At 42.6% G+C, this 17,930-nt stretch overlaps 1 protein-coding gene across 1 annotated transcript in view; it reads left to right on the top strand.

Annotated features, from left to right (window-relative positions):
• The first annotated feature begins 392 nt into the window (after positions 1 to 392).
• Positions 393 to 17,930, top strand: part of TNFAIP8L3 (TNF alpha induced protein 8 like 3) — a 39,557-nt gene continuing 22,019 nt past the window's right edge. Inside the window, exon 1 of the mRNA XM_065733878.1 lies at positions 393 to 528. Within this exon, the coding sequence (XP_065589950.1) occupies positions 477 to 528 (52 nt within the window). The 5' untranslated portion in view covers positions 393 to 476. The remainder of the gene's footprint in view (positions 529 to 17,930) is intronic.

Raw genomic sequence — 17,930 nt, 5'->3', positions numbered from 1 at the left:
CGACGGATTGCAAATAAGACGAAACAAGGATCATCCAGGGGAGGGAGCAGTGCGGGGAAAGTGACTGAAGGTCGAGGGATGCCCATAAGAACAGAAAGGAAATACAAGGCAAGGCGGCAAGCACCACAAAGCGCTGTCAGTTCGGTCTCGGTTTATACCCAAAGCCCCAATGAAGCGGGGAGGCCACAGCCGTCAGGCAGTCACCGGCCCCCATCTCCCTGAAGCCGCCGCCGGACGGCCCCAAACTTGTGTAACGTGGATACAGACCGCTCCTCCGCCGCGCCCCCGCTGCCTCCTCCCATCCCATCCCGTCCCCTCCCCGCGTCCCGGCAGCCAATGGCACGGAGCGAGGTGCTGCCTGCGGCGGCCGGGCGGGGAGCAGAGGAGGAGGCGGCAGCGCTGCTCGTCTCTCGCTCCCCGGCTCCGGGCGCTCCTGAGCCGCGCCCTCGGTCCCCCGCCCCGCCGATACCTGCAGCATGGACTCGGACTCCGGGGAGCTCAGCGAAGGCGAGCTGGTCTCACCTGCAGGTAAGGGGACCGCCGGCGGGAGCGGCTCGCGGGGCTCGGTGAGGGGCTCCGGACGGCGCGCGGGCTCTGCGGGTGCAAGAGGAGCCCCGACCGCTCTGCGCCCCGGCCGCTCGCCGCCTGGGGAAGGGGAGAGTCACAGCCACGCGTGACGCGACAGCCGGTGACACGAGCAGCGCTGGCGCTCATCTGAGCCGTTGTGATTTATATCCAGAGGCGGTGAAGTTTTCCGGGGCTGCTCGGGCTCTCGCTGCAAGGAGAGAAACCCACCCCTCTGGCCGCACAGCTTCGGTTTGCAAGCCCTAACTTTTCACCAGGAGAGCGCACAAACGCTGCTGCTGCTGAGCTGCAGCCCGCATGGTTCTTAGGTGAGGTGGGAGGAAAATAACAAGCCCTCCTGCTGTTTCCAAATCTTCACATTCTCGTGTCCTGTGCAGAACAGCAAACGGATAAGGTGTACTCAAAGGGTGCCCTCCGGGAGCAGTGAGTGGGGACAAACTTGTATGAAGTCGCTACAGGAGGGGATTGGCTCTACCCCGCTGCTGTGCACAGCGGTGGGCTCGGTGCTGCCTGCCCCTGGGGTGCTGGCTGTGCTGGGAGCACTGCCAGGTGCTGGGTGAGGGCTGACCGAGGTGCAGGTGGACCCACATCCCCTCCAGGTGCCCACAGCTCTACCACTAGTACCTTCTCTCTGAAGGCATTAAACCTGCGTGAGACTAGTTAAGTGCAATTGGAGAAGCGTCTGGAACTGCCCTAGATGGTCATGAACAGACAAAGTTACTGTGGTACATTGGGAGGTAGTCGATGAGAAACCCATTGTCACCTTGATTTACTTAGATAACATTGACCCCTGAAATCTCTTAACAACCCTGTTGGTGCAGAAGGGATGAACAACCTCAAAAATCATAAGATAAATAGGTGTCTTTTCATCTAGCCTCTATCAGACTGAAGGCTATCTGGTTTCATTTATTAGGGGTACCTACTTGCAACAACTTGCTTTGTATTTTATTTCTTCCTCCAGATTTTTAGCAAGAACAGTAACAGGTGGGACAGCTCCTCATAGACATAAAGCTCTGTGAAGCTAAAGTCACCAACAGTTGCAATTTCTCATCCAGATACACAGAGCACTGCCTGAAGTTACATGCTTTATGTTTATAAAGGAATTAACACAGTATAGCCCCAGATGCCAACACCTTATTCCTACAGTAAATGGATTTTTCTGTTAAATAAATTAAAAGTAACTATACTTAGAGATTGCCATTAAGTGCATTTTATGTCATTGCTTACAAGCTGCCAAGAGCTGATGTTCATCACACTCCTCTACGCTTTTCCTTCTTAGTACTATATAAGAGAAGAACCTGGCATTTTGACCGTACATGGTAGATGCCTATGCCATAGAATAAAACTGGAATAGAGTGAAAACTGTGCTTTTGTCTTAACCAGCTGCAGTCTATTTTTCCTACGTGGCAGTGTTATCGCTTGCTGTTTGTATCCCCCACCCTCTCCTGATTTTTTCCACTCCCCTGCATCTCACTTGGTCTTTCTCTGCACAGTGCCATATGCACTGCACAGTACCTCCCTGGCTGTGGGTGTCCTGCTGTCAGTCACTGCTTCAGGCACAGAAGCAGAGAGGTTGCAGCATGACTTTCAGTCACCATACCCTACCCCCACACACCCAGTGGCCAGAGGCACTCAGCCTGCAAATTGCAGGGCAAGAAGAGTGCTGTGGAGAAATATTTGGGATGAAGCCCTAGGAATGGCCTGATTGTGGCCATTGATTCAGGACAGCTAGAATCTTATGCCAAAAGGGACCATTTAGCTTGTTCTCCTTTAGCAGCCTTCTCACTCCAAGTACATACAGCAATAACTCCAGCTTGCACAGCTGCAATCTCTCATGGTCACTGTCCAGTTTTCAAGTTGTTCAGTTGTTCAAACCCAATGCAAAACACTACTAGTGTTTCAGGTGCTCGTGCAATTCAGAAGTTTAAGCCCATTTCAGCATCTGCTTCCCCTGCATTACCCAGCCCTTTACTCTGTCCTAGTGGAGCAGCACTGCTCCCATCACTGAGACTCAGGGCTGTGAGCAGGGCAGGGGGCTTCTTCATGTGCCCCCGCCATCTGCTGCACGTGCTCAGCTTTCAAGAGCCAGCTGAAGGCTTGTGCTGAGATCCCAGCAGCCTCATTTCCTTTAATAGCTCACTTAAGCCGAGTCTCCAAGGAAGCAGAAGTAGTTTTTCCTGTATTCTAAATGTGTTGTCATGATAGCATCTTTGTATTTCTTTGGTGCAGGCAAAAAGCTCCTTATATGTGAGTAGCTCAAGATGTTAGCTCTACTTAAAAACAACAGAAACCACAGCTCAGCACACCAGAGCTTCCACCAGCCCAGCCTGCTCACACTCATCCATTGCTGCTTTGCACCGAGTTGTCCATACAGTCAGGAATTATATACATATATAGATATTTATTTCTTAAGTACTCATGAGATAGCCCCCTGCTGAAAGCACTGAACACTTTGTTTTTTCCACAACTGCAACAAAGTGCATTTAGCACTACCTTCAGTGAACTTCCTTGAATTTTATTGTATACACTACAAGTCATATTCCTTTTCTTGTCCTATAGATAAGCTTTCGGAAGCTGAGCAAGTAATCTTAAAATAGAACACAGTTCCCATTTTTTTTTTCCCTGTCCACCTATTGGAAGGTGTGAGGGTTTTTTTTCCTCTTCTCCTTTTCCTCTACTTTTTCTTTTGAAGTTCTTCAAGAGAACAGTGGATTTTTTCCCCCAGTTCTCTCACAGCAGCCTACCACATGAAGGTGAGATCCACTGCGTCACCTTTCTGATCAGCATTTCACAAAAATCCAGGTCATCTCCAACAGCAATGGTTTAGCAGTGGATTTAGGAATTTTCCTTGCAAGGGAAAGGCAGCAGACCTTTGTTTGGTGTGCATTGCCCTGGGTCTCTCAGCTAAAACAGCAGGAATTCAGTCAAATTGTTTTTTTATACAATATTGATTTAAGCCTTTCTACAGGCTACTAGGTCAGAACACAGGTTTCTGTGTTTGTTTAATAGAACTGTTACGCTACACCATTAACATATGGTAACTGGAAGCTAAGTCTTTGAAACAATACCGATTATTTTTATTAGGCTTAACATATCCTGCAGAGTAGACTGTTGCTGGTGCCTTCTGCAGCTTTCCTCCCACTGAAGTCAAGAGAAATTTGGCCTAGGAAAGAGAGCAGCTTGTGCTCCAAGTAGAGCTCTAATTTGGTGATAGGATTTCTTGGAACGTAAGCACTGTGGAGGCTACAGCTTTGTGTGATGCCAAGGAGAACAAAGATGAAAACACCCTTATCACCAGGCTTGCATCCATGAAGACAGCGGGAGTCTCATAGTCTTCAATGGGGCCAAGATCTCACCCTGTGACTGTTGGCACAAAAACATGAATGCATTCTAAAATATCTGATTATTTCTCTGAACTCTACCCTGAGGAATAAATATGTGCTTAGTAAAAACAACAGATTTAAACATTATTTAGCGCTGTAAAATAGCCCCGACAGACATGAATGTTTTTTCTGGAGCTGTGATGTTATTTGAATCACAATGCTTAGCAATTTTTTTTTTCTCCCTGAAAATTATTTACCATGCTGTGTGAACTGCCTGTACTTTTGTGATATTAATCTTTTGAGCCTTTTGCATATTTTAGCATTGTATTACAGAGCTAAATGTCATTTGAAAGCCAATATAATCTTGTAAACACAAAGCTAATTTGACTATGTACTGTAAGATATTTAGCAACACATAAAATTATTGGTGGCATTGGTAACATGCTTGAGTGCAAGCAGGCACACTGTAGTTCTTTTTGCAATATCCTGCCAGACATTTGAACAAATATTTATTTATTAAATCATGACAAAGTATACTTTGCCCCAGGAAATGCCTGTGTTTTGAACAGGGAGGGTTTCAATTTAAGAAAAGAGGGTTTTGCCTTTACGTAAAAAGGTCCGAAGTCACAGATGGAACAGTATCTGCTGGGCTTTAGAAAAGCAGGCAGAAGTGGTAGGTAATAGCACGCTGTAAGTATGGAAGCTAGAAGGAAAGGCTGTTTTTACTGGAAGCTGCAGACTCTACTAAATGCTTCTGTAATTAAGTGCTTACTTATACCTGTTTAACAAAGGGCTCTGCTTTCTACTGAAAGCAGAGCTAGTTTAAATGAGAAGAGACACAAAGGAGCACACCTCAGAATCCCATGCTCCAAACTCTCTTACGTGGCTCCTTGGGTGAAAAGGCAAGCTGTGTCAAGCCTGTGCCCAAGGTCTCTGCCAGGACAGAGCAGGTGAGAGACACATCAGATGAGAGGGCAGCAGCTGCAGGGCAGGCCCAGAGCTGAGCCCACCTGGCTGAGTTCTCCTGGACTGCCTTACTCTTCCCTCCAGGGAACACATGGTCTGCTGATTTACATACAGACGGGACTGACAGATTAAGAGCCTCATCCAACTGAGAAAATAAACCTTTCAAGGGCAAGAATCCAGTCACACTGTGTTGGTAGTACAGACCATAAGAAATCTCACTCTTGCTAAGCTGAGGAGGCTATTTGGCTGAATGGGTCAACCTGTTCAGGCTTCTGTTTTTGTAGAAATCAAATGGATATACAACATTTATGAAGCACTTGATTGAAACTTAATCCCACCTTCCTGTGCATCTATGGACCAGACTGCTCAGCAGCAATAGTGACTACTATATGAAATTATATAAAGTAATACCCTTTTGCAGTAGCTTTGATGTGCTCCAGTAAGCAATTTGTACCATAGTAAAACACATCCCTCCTGCACACATCAGAAATAAAAGGAAAATGTCATCAAGATTCTTCTTCCCACTTTTGAGAGGATGGCATATTGAACCACGTAGTCTCTGATGAACTAGTCATCATGGATGAAGGAGATTCTGACTTTCAGGTGGGGATAATGGGCACACAAAGAATCTTGTCTAACATCTGCACATAAATATTTGCCATTCTTAATCAGAGTTTAGTAAAACAAAGTAAAAATCTGTGGATAAGGACAAACTTTGGAGCAGGAATGTCTAATGCCTCCTCACACATAGGAATATGAAGCTGTGACTCATTACAGCAGTCAGTGACTATTACTGCCCTGCATTAGTCTGGAATAACAGTGACCATCTTGATATGACATTTTTGCCATAACATATGCCCTATATAAAGCTACATGCACATCCCCCCAAAAACTCTCATGCCTTTTTTTTAATAAATGCTTAATTATAATAATAATAATAATTATTAATGTTTCTTCACATCTACACCAAAGACTAAGAAGTCACAGCAGGAAAATCAGGTCTCTCAATTTTTTCTTGGTAAAGAAAGATGGAAGAATAAAGGTATAGGTAAAAAGGAAAACAGTAGGCTAGATGCACTCTTGAACACATCAGCTGGGTGAGAAAGTTCTTGAAAACCTGTCCTGCCTAAGAAGCCTTTTCTAGGTTCACATTAACTATGTTATCACTTGGGGTGACAGGCCCTCCCAGGTCCCATGAAGTAAGGAAACCCTTTAACTTCTTAAGAGCAGTTACAACAGTAAAGAACGAAACAGAGCTTGGCTGTGGGCCCAAGCAGCAGTAAACTAAACTGTCTATTAATATACATTTTGGCACTGTTTGAGCCCACGCCAGATAGCCTCCCACAAAATGTCCTGGCATGACTGAGGATAACAGTGGCCTGTATGAGTTAAACATTTGGAGTGTGGGAAAGAATTCAGATGGCAGTATTATGGCACGTAAAACAGGTTCTGTCCCAGTTTATTCACAGACATAAACCCAGTGGTCAGAACAGGCTGCAGTCCTTGCTATGACAGTGACTTTTGGTGCAACACTTATAGCAACCTGTGCTGTTGGATTGCTTGTGGACCTTGCTCAGAACAGCTACACTGGGCCAAAAGCTGGCTTTGGAGCCTTTCCCAAGTGAAGCAAAGTGTTTTGCTGTTTACCTGCAGAAATCATCTTCTAATTAGCTCACAAGAAGAAGGGATCTTACAAGCTGACAGAAGTCTAGTTCTAGGAACCTGATAGAAAGCCAGGACAAAGTTACTGCAGTAATTACAGTTTCATATAAGCCCTAAACTTCCACTTCAGAAGCCAAGCTGAGCTCAGGAGCTGCTCAGTAGGCAGAGATTTTCTGCTCATTAAGACAACCATCTTCACTGAAAAAGGCTGAGGAAGAGCAGAAGTCACTTCTCAATCCCTTCCATCAATCCCTTTCCAGCAGAGATTCTGCTGTCAGTCTGCCAGTGCTGCCAGCAGTCCTCCTTCCTACAGACAAGCCAAGCGAGTGGTCTCTCAGTATAGACATGGGTTTCACTAACATTTGACAACGTAATAACAGATTGGAGATTACTTCACCATGAAGACGTTCAGTCTTTTTGCCAGTGCTAGTTTAATATGAAAGGTAATCTTCTGCTATTTTATAATATTAGTGTTTCAGAACACCTCCTTACCACCAGTGACCATTTTATTTTTGGCTTTAACTTTATTTATCCAAGCAGCTTAAGTTTTCCTCTCTTTGAAAAGATTTATTAATGCTATTACTGTGTCACTGTTTCCTCTCCAAGTAGTTTTCTGTTTATTTCCACAGCCTTTTTTTTTTTTACATGGTCAAATCAATAACAAACACAGACCAAAGAAATTCAGGTTTCCTGGACTTTTGAAAGTGAAGTTTTTGAGGAGGTTATTTATTTTAAGATAACCATTTTTCAGATGATGTTTCCAGTAAAAACTTAGCACCGTGTGGCATTCTGCCAAGAGAATGTCAGTGCTTTTTGTTTAAAATTAAAATTTGTGCATTTGTCCACAATTTCCCCCTCACACTAAAAGCAAGAGGTAGGTAAGAGGTATCAAGAACGACCTTCATGTTTGCTTCAAAGCAAATTATAACTATTTTGATGCATCAGCTATAAGGATCAAAATAGTCAGGCATCTTTTCATTAATTTCATTGTTAATGAAAATGTTTAACCATAAATCCAAAATTATCGGTACAGTCATGACTCACAGCTGCTGGATTTCTTAGAAACTAGAGAATCAATGAGGAAAAAAAACATTGACTTCAATTACAGATCTGGGAATAGGATAAAACTGTTCACAAGTATAAACATATGCAAAGTACCCATAGAATGCCAGTATGCCCCTTCTTAACAACTTGGACCAATTAATGGCCTTTATATTTATCGGGCTCAGTAACACACAAAATAAATAAAAGCCATTTTGATCAGTGGTTGGTCACTGGTCTATCAGAAGCTGACTTTGGTGGCATAAGTGTAGCCAGAAAGAACTCCTAACCAGGGTTATTTGTTATTAAAGAGTGTATTCCCATGTCACTTCATAAAGGTGGACATCATATCATCCTGCATGAGTAGGAACGACAGAGCACTTCGTATCTGCAGAGCAGATATGGCTGAGGTTTCACTCTCGCCAGTCCCCTACTTTTCTCCACTAAAGAAGAGAGAGAAATATATTCATCCAGCACAGTCACTGCTGGTATTGCTCCATGAAAAAAAAAAAACACTTCCTTTATGCAAGCCATATAGAGTTGAAGAAAAGCCAAGAACAAATCATCTTTCTAAAGACAGATGAATGCCAGGGCTCACCATAATTCCATGATTCAAACATTACATTTTGGATTGAATCAGATTGCTGAGAACTGAGAACACTCCCAACTCTCAGCTGGGAATCAGCCAGTAACAATTTACCCTCCAGACCAAGATACCTCTTGCAGCTTTGAGGACTGTTTTCAAAGTAGGGTTCTTTCTAACCAGTTAGTACCTAGCCCAACAAGGTCAAAAGAAAATTGTGCTGACTTCACACTGATGTTTCGTTGTTGCTGAGCAAGGGGTGTGCACCCAGGGCTGGCCCGTGGTGGAAGAGCTGCAGCAGTATATGATGCAGGGCAGGGCTGAACCGCAATGTGAGCTGTGCTGGGTGCACATGCCCCATAGGTTGAGCAAGCCTCAACTCTTCCAGTCTTGGTCTGATTTCTCATCATTAATGCATTTCTTTTCAAACACTCTTGGGTTTACAGCTTCTACTGTTCTGAAAAGTAAATGCAGTTCCCTTCAAAAGGGAAATCTGAGAGTAAGATATTGTCATCTTGTGGAATTAGAAGCAGACTTGCCTTGCCAGAACTAACCTGCAAATGAACAATCCCCACAACGGGTTTGCAAATGAGAAGGGTGTCAACCTGATTAATAAGGCACGTCTAGTAAAGGCAAATTCAATATTCAAACTCTAAAGCAGGTAAATGAGGCATCTGCCCAATAAGGAGAACGTGTTACTTCCACCAGTAACAGCAGATTCTCATTTCCAGAGTGCATTTCTGAACAGCTCCTTGAAGAAACAGCATATCCTCACATCATAAGTTAAAATCTTTGGGTCTAAACAGCAGGTCCAGGGCAGAATTACATTCCCCTCCAGACAGGACCTGTGACCATCACTGATCAAATGAGGTCAGAGGAGGACACTACTTTATACAGACATAGCTTAATTAAAAAAGAAAAAAAAAGTAAAATGGAGCCTAGCCCTCTAGCGTAGTATTCTGATGAACCATGGTATTCAGAACCCCTCCCAAGATTTCCAGTATATTCTTAAATGATGTAGCAAATCAGAATGAAAAGATACTGTAGGAGGATGCACAGAGATTGCCTCTGGGAAGCAAGCAGAAGCTTTCCGCAGCAGAGATGTTTGTGGAAGTAAAACTCTTATGCTAGTGAGATGGGAGCAGAGACACGAGGGAGATAGAAGGAAAAGAACATGGAGCAAAGGAGCTGCAGGTTCCCTACAAAATCAGCTTAGCACCTGCATTCCCCTTTCCACTGCCCCAGTTACATGGCTGAGCTGAACTGAGCCAGCACCAGAGGCAAATCCGCCACATTCAGGGCCAGCAGCCACCCTGACACCAAGGTTTCATCTTCATTGGAGAGGAAACTCACTTTTTTGGAGACTGCCTTAGCTTTGTGGTTTTGTCTTGCCTGATTGAGAATTGAGTTTGGAGTAGATGTCCAGCAGGTAGGGAGATTACAGCTGAGCCCAGACACAGTCCCACGCAGCATCCCTCCCCCCATTCTCATAGCTAAAATACATATATTATAATTTTGCAACCAAGTCATCTGTTCAGCTTCCACATTCCCTTAAGAGTTTTGTCCATAGTTGCCCATCCATATATATAGAAGGGGAGCAACAGTTGCTCTTGCTTTGCTTAGAGCTCTGTGTATTCACCTTTTAGAACTTCTGTAGGAATGTACTGCTGTAGCAACAGCTGAGCATTGTTAAGACAGATGTGCAGGAAGAGTTTAGAAGGGCTGGGGAAATACTGTTCAATGAAAAGATGAAAAATATTGAGTAGAGTTTCACTTCCTTAAAGCTGCTACAGTCAGTGACAAGGAGGTAGAAAGCTACATGTGAAATACTTTGGGCTGCACGCTAACGCACAACGAGACATACCAAAAAACCAATGCAGGCAGCCACAATTACTTGAGGTTTTTTTTATTGTATCCTCATTCCTGCAACAGCTCTTCTACATTTTTAGAGTTTCTTTTTCCTCACAGCCACATCTGAAGGAAATTGAGCTACCATATGTGCTGTTCTATTGAACAACTCATTCTAGAATACTTTGTTTCTTCCCTCACTTGTGTAGAGGTTAAAGCAATAGTTATGCTTTCTAGCAGGGCTTATAATTTAGGGACAGTTGACTCCTATTCTTAGTCACTGTCAGTGACACACAAGTTCTGCCTGCTCTACAAATCCTGTGTTATTAAAGAGTTTGAAAACGAATCCTTACATAAGCAGTTCTTTACCATGAAAGTCATAAAAACACACATGACATCACAGAACTCATAAAACTCACAACGGTTTGGTTGTTGAAAGTTTTACAGCTATCTGCTTCAATTCACTTGGTTTGAAACTTGGCTGGGTCTAAAATTTTTTGAGGCTGAAAACATTTTGTATGAATAGCATGTGATTGAATACAGCTAGACCTTTCCCCCCTCTGCTTAAAGAGTGGGCAAAAATAGTTTTCTTCAGCTATGGAAATGCTATATATAGAAGAAAAGCTAAACACTTTCAAGTCGTACACTTCAATAGTTTCTTGGTTTGTTTGTTTTTCGTAAATATCAATGTCTAGAGGAAGAAATACAGCAAAAAAATATTGAAGTGATTTCCTTCATAAAAATACAGACAGCATCAGAAGCAGCTTAATAATTACAAAGGACAGTGTTCTGCAGAATAGAAGGTAATATCCTGTTGGTTTGCATTTTTTCACTCTGGTAACAGTCATACCCTGGTAGATACACACATCAGTCCTAAGACCTTAATAAGGGGAAAGCTCAGGAGGTGCAGTGTGGAACAGCAGCTCTGAAGAACAGAACATTACCAGCCACTTCTGTGCCATTCCATTTGCAAACTGATGTTGGGGATTTCCTGCCTCCCTGTTCTTGCCCCTAAGGAACATCATGGCTGGGAAGCTGCCATAAGGGAACTGCACACAATGCTGTGGCAGCAATGCCTCAGAAATCCTGCTCCTTAACCCTCTGCAAATACCCTTCAAGCCTTGAGTGATTGTGCCAGGAGTTGTGGTGGAGTGGTTTCTCTCAGTATTTGGTGTGGTCATGCTTGCTTTGTTTTTAAGCAGATCCGTGGGAAATATAAACCATGCATGCATACAACATTGTTATTTGAAATTACTTTCATTTAGGAAATATCCCTAAACACATTGTCTGTGATGAGAAGGGGTAAACAGAGGCCACCTTGCCCAAAACAAGCCATTTACAAGCTAAAATTAAAAAGAACAAAATTCACCTCAAGAAATTGCTACCTGAGCCAGTCACAGCACACTGGCCAGTTCAGCCATTCCCATTCACAAGTGTGTGCCACACATCACAGTCAGATGGCTGTGAGTTAAAGGGTGTAGGTGGGGTTCTCCTAGGACATGCCCAGATGTCAGATCTCAGCAGGCGAGATGCTGATTTGGAGCATAGAACTGTTCTAACAGAACACACACATTGGTAGATGTGTTCAGAGTGAGAGGTTAAAAAAAAAAGCAGTGTTTAAGAAATGTCACTGTTTCCATAAGCTCATTTGGAAACAGATAGAAAAAAAATATTTATGGTCAAGATTTTCCAAGTTCTCCTTCTGTTTTGCTTTTCATCATTAGAACTGTGTTGGGATTCCTTTCATCAAGCAATATTCCAGTAGCTGTGAGCAAGTGATACTGTACTCACATTCAGCTTGTGCTTTAAGGAAATAGCAACTGCCTGGCCACCAGTGTTGTAGACTGGTCGAGGTAACTATCATCTGCATATCTTCTGAATCAAAATTCATTGCTTTAGCCTTTTAAGTAAGTTTCTTGAATTTCAAAGTGAGCAGGACTTGCAATTTAAGGACATGTATTAACCACATTGTGAAGACAGTCCAAGTTCTGTAAAAGGTCTCATATGGGAGGTAGTGCAGTCTGAGGGATAACGTGCTGGACTGACAGCAGGGTCTTAATCACAGCCTTAAGCAAGTATTTCAGTTGTGTCTATTTCTCCTCCCATTTCTGGTCTGCTTTGTCCACTCACCTTTACTCTTTTAAGGTCATATATTTCATTATGAGTCTGTGCAGTAAAGACACCAATAAATACTAATACCAGTACAGTGCATCATTGCTGCAAGTACATTTACAGATATCCTATGGGAAAGCTTCAATCCTTGAGGACACCTCTGCAGTTGACTTCATTTGGAGTATGAAAAATATAAAGGTGCTGTTCAGTGCTCTTTCAGAAGATTGGCAGAAGGCTGCAGGTTGAGAGCTTGCTCCTCAGCCACACTTGGCTTTCAGTTATGTTAAGCAGATGACTCTGCAGGTTTATTTTAATCAACCAGTGCTACTGCTTGTCATGAGGTAATGTTATAGATGAAAGTAGAAAATTTTTACTACATTTTTAGAAATTCAGCTGGAGAAAAAAAATATTCACGTGCTTCCCCATCTTTCCATTTGCTTCCGATTTAGACTGTCCAGCTCTCTGGCAGCAAAAGCATGTTTTTTTGAATGTTTTTTTTCTTGCCCTTTAATACATGAGCCGCTTACTGAAATAAAGAAAGCCTTTCACCCAGAAAGAACTTACCAGAACAAAAGAAGTTTGCCAGAACTAATGTGCTCATGACTGCTGGCATAATCTCCATTATAAGTCTTTCAGAACACAGGGTGGGATCAATCAGAAAAGAGGTCACTGCCAGTAGTGGTTGGATACACGCTGCCTTCCATGGCTGTGATACATATGCCCTGGCTCAAGTTCATGTTGTCCCCAGGAAGCCCACTGTAAATCAGAGTGACAGGTGCTCTCCAGAGCACCTGAATTCATCAGTTTTCTTCATAACCCAAGTTCTTGTTTTTCCATGTGAACAGTTCGCGTGAACTTTCCATATGAAACTCTACAGCACAGTCTTCTCACAAGAGGTGCATGATGCCAAGCTCACTAGTGTGCAGACCAAGAGATACAGAGGTTTTCTGATCCTCACCAGTAAGAATTCCCTGTAGGAAGCTGGCTTCCTAGGGTGTGATATGTACTTCACAATTGTCTACCTTCTGTTACTTAAACTCAGATAATGCCTTTCCGGAAGGAATAATAAATCATGACATAAGGTGATAAGCTCTAGTAACACGGCACCATACCTCTAGTTCTAGGAAGCACGATGGAGCCAAACCCAAGGATACCACTGACTCCAAAACCAGGTTCATCTAAGGCATTAATAAAGCTGTAACAGTAATCCCACCTACAGAAACCTGAGCTGAAATCCTGATGGTAAACAGCTGTAATGGATGCTATCTTCCTTTTCTCTTACTTCACAATCTCTTTGTTTCTTTCATCTAGAGGTGAGATCAATACAGGACAACCTCCCTACCCTCCACAAGTCTGTTAGAGCTAGCAAAGGCATGCAGAGATTGACACTTGCTGGAGAAAGAACAAGAAGCAGTCCACTTATTTATAGCCCATGAGATAAATTTTTGTACTGTCAGACTAACTGTAAGAGCTGCAGGCACTGAAGAGATGCTGTCTTAGAAATGAAGCACCTCCTTTAGCCTACCTGTCCTACCTGGATAAAGGAATGCATTAAATGATAGATAAAAAGGTGAGGTTGTAAGAAATTATGTGAAACCAATATTGAAACTCAACACAGTGACTCAAAGCATTGTTCAGCAATGGGAACCATTTGTATTTGACACCACTTGTGCCATCCACCACTTGTATTCTATGCCATCAGGCCACACTCACACGTGTTTTTAAATGCAGAGTCCCTTCTCACCTCACTAGATTCACTTCAAATTATTCCCCCTTCTCAGACTCAGCAGCACCTCAGGTACTACTGCTCCTTAACAGATACAGAAGGCACTGCCCAACAGGCTGCTCTCACCTGTGCAGAAGCTCGTGTTCCTCCAGAAGACCAGGTGCAGCCACCTTCTGTGCCAGCTGGCTCTGAAAAGCTAGCCTAAGTCATCAACAAACTGCACCTGAAGGTCTGTCTGCAATATCTTGTATTTTCATGTTATGTAGCCTTGAGCGTAAGAGATATTATTGACATCTAAATGAACACACATGTGATTTTGAATGAGACCTCTGTCTCCTGTAGGTAGTTGTACATGAAACCTGCCTATTGCCTAGAAGCACTTTGTGAGTTTAAATTACACCTGCGGAAGAGAAAGGTGAATTTCTGCTCAATTAGAAATACACCATTTACTCCAAACCTAGAGATCAATTACACATTGTTTCACAGCTTAGTGTTACAGTGAGGCCAAGAGGCAAATTAACACTGAGTGCAGTTGCTGAGGAGCAGATCCACTTTCTGGCAAACCTGAGAACGTCATGTCAGATGTTAAACATCTGAGGTCTTCTGAGTTTTTGTCTTGTTACAACAAAGCCATATTTGGCAGGAATAAGTCTTAGAAAAGTAGAACTGTGACTTAAGATGGATGGTCTGTTTAGTCTACTGTAGAAATCTGATTTTTAACAAACAGGCAAACAAAAAGAAATGTTAGAACTTGGGAATTATGAGTGCCCTTAATCCTTCATCATAGTGCTTTAAGTTTCCTCTGAAAAGTCTAAGCAGACTGAAGGGCATTAAGATGAGGCTCTGTCATACATAAGAACAGGTGAAAGAAGCAAGGACTGGTAGGTTTTAGGTTAAGCCTTAACAGATGCAGCATTCCAGAGTCCTGTTGTGAATGCAAGCCCCATCCTGACCAGCAAGTGAACAAAGGGAAAGTCATTTTTTCTCCCAAAGTCAGCAGACTACAAAGTCAATGTGGGCTGAGTAAGAGGAATGCATCAGAGAACAGTTATTGAAATACAATACATGAACAAGACTACTGCAGAAAGCAATTGGAATAATGTTCAGCTATTCTTCTGCCAGAAATAAACTAATCAAGCCTTGATGATACTCATTTGAATACTAGGAGGGTTAAACATTCATCTACCTTTTAGATGCAAAATAAAGTACCTCAACAGAAAGCAATTAAATTATAATACGATGTTATTTCCAAGGCATCTTTGAGCTTACAGGGCAAGGGAAATCTCTTTCAGTGAGCACCACTTGAGCATGGAGTATATACTTGTTTCTACTGATTAACTGAACTGTTTCCTCTCTCTTACCCCCCTCCCCGCCATTGGTAGAGAGTCCTTTAAATTCATAACCAGACAGATTGGCAGGCACACACGATGTCTGCAGAGATGACTTGTTGGTTCACACAGGATTCTGCAGAACATCCTTCCAAATACCACTATCAGTTTCTGGCTGAGGAATTACAGTTTCAGATGTTTGTATGTTTAGAGGTGCTTCTTTCAGCAAAAGCAACAGCCTGCATCACCAGCATAATCCATTCTCAGTTCCATAGGATAACAGACACAGACCAGAAGCACAACGACCACCCAGACAAATGCTAACTTCACATATAGCTTTTGGCTTCTCGCCACATCTTTAAGAGCCAAGATAACACAGAGAGACTGCAGAAACCTTATACATGCTCATTCCTTCCTGTAGCACTGTGAAAAACTATCTTTACTTGTAGACATTTTCAAGACAGCTACTCTGGGCTACCCAGAGCACACACCGGTAGAGATGAGGGCTCCCTCCAGCCCAGAACACAGCCTGTCACACTGCTCAACAGCAAATGGCCACACAGGACTAGACAAACCAGGAACACTACAATACCAGCATAGAAACATCATACAGCCTCCAACAACCAACATCCCCAAGACCTCCCAGGTTAAATGCCACCCCAGTAGCACCAAGCACCCACCTGTCAAGTTGTGCAGTAGCCTTCCATAAACATCTTCTTCTCCATACTCCCCTGCAGCAAGCTAACTGCCTTCCCACCACCTCTCCTCCATTTCAAGCACCAGGTGCAGGTGTTCAGCAATCCCCTTAATTGGCTGCTGAGGAGCACCTTGTGCTGTGAGGGGCAGACTTCCTCCTAAGATGGCCTCACTGCAAACAAAAAAGAAACAAAAAGGAGCCCTTGGCTGGTGGGTGCCATAATTATGTACTGGCCATACTGTTCTGTGCCAGATGCATTTCCCATAGAACTGGAGTTTGGAGCTGCCAGAGTGTGTTTTAAATTCTGTTCATATTGTTGAAAACCAGCAATACTGTTGTTTGTCTTGCAGTGTAAAATTGGTAATGTGAAATATGCATCTTCAGAACACAGTAATATAAGCGCTTAAAATACTTCATTAGCATCATGAGGAACATCATAATTTCTCACCTTGCTATTAATAAAATCAATGTTGTTTTTGTGTGGCAGTGGAACAGGGCATAACCTTGCAGTTTGCAAGTGATGGGTTAGACATAAATCAGCCATTATTTCAGGCGGAAACAGAAAAAATATTTTCCTAATCAAACATTACAATTTTTCCAAAGTAGCAACAAGTAGCTAGTAGATATCAGCTCTGTGGAAATTAAATGCTTAAGTGCCATCTCAGACTGTGCGAGTCAAGCTGTTCAAGCCTGCAAGGAACATAGCATCAGAATAGGAAAATGGAAATTTAAAATTAATTGAATACCATGCTAGCAGGTAATCTAGGTGGAAGTTCTCAATCTGGAAGGGATGTTATTTGGGTCTCTCTTGAATGTCCTTTACTCTATCTTTCACGGTTGCTAAGAAACAGCAGCATTCCAGTACAGTAATCATTCCTCCCCCATTCTGAATGGTGGTTAATTGGCCTGTGTGTGAAGCTGGCTTCCTAGCACAGGAAAGTTTGTGTTCAAATGCAGAAAATGATACAACTGGAAAACTGAGGTACACATTTTCAAATTGTGTAAAGCTTTGGAAAGTTCACATTTACAAGAATACTGCATAACACTTGTGTGTAATAAAGAAATTGTGATTAGCTGTGTCCCAAAATCTGTCCTTTTTCAAACCTTAATGAAAATTCTCAGCTTGAGTGTGAAATCTGCTGGCTACAAGAACAAAGATTATATGATTGGATATATTAAAAAATAACGGTGATGTGTTCACTGAGATGTATAGCACATATTGCACAAAGACATTTGAAGTTTAAGAGAAGTAGAACATACTGTTGGTTTTTCTTCAGAAGGCTTGAACATATAGTTTTTGTATGGATGCTAAAAAAAAGTATCCTGTACAAATTACATGAGGACACAAATAGGTTACATAAATATATAGGGGCAGATAACTTACTTTCCAAAGTGAATGTAGTGGGAGTCCAAATACAGAGCTAAGTGTCTTCATCTTAGATGTTATCTACGCACAGTGCTATAGGAAATATTTCAGTGAGGACATTACCTTTCCAATGATTAAGAAATTGGAATACTGAAGAGGCAGGTAATTCCAATCCCAGCTGTGATATCAGCCAAGAAGTTCTTTTCTGTACAATTTTGTATGATTTTCATAACTCCTTTCTGGAAGGGAATGTGTGGGACATGCTTCTGTTTCTTTTCATTTTCCTTTTCCAAATAGGAATATTACAAAATGACATTTCTGGCACAAATGCAATAGGCTTATCAGTTCTCTCTGAGCAGGAAGAGACTCTTAGATCATCTAGGTGCTAAGTGTTATCATTAATAATTGGTTAGGTCTGGACTGTGTCAGAGAGCTGTTTGCTATAAGCAACATACTACATGGTGATGGCTCATTAAACAGGATGTACTCTGCAAGTGGAAATTGAAAATATCCGTGTTTAAGTTGTGGCATCTCTACCCATTGTCAGAGGGGTTGAAACTAGATCATGTTCAATGTTCCTCCCAGCCCAAGCCATTCTGGCTCAGTATGCTCTAAGAGGAGAGCATTCAAGTAATAAAGGTTAGAAAATGTTTAAAATCCTTATTTGTTGAATATGTGCAAGTATGTGTTGCT

Source organism: Cyrtonyx montezumae, unplaced genomic scaffold (genome assembly GCF_038088225.1).
Source record: "Cyrtonyx montezumae isolate F1298 unplaced genomic scaffold, pur_monq_1.0 scaffold_17, whole genome shotgun sequence".
NCBI lineage: Eukaryota > Metazoa > Chordata > Aves > Galliformes > Odontophoridae > Cyrtonyx > Cyrtonyx montezumae.
The sequence above is the reverse complement of the archived record's forward strand: the minus strand, read 5'-3'. Positions and strand labels throughout refer to the sequence as shown.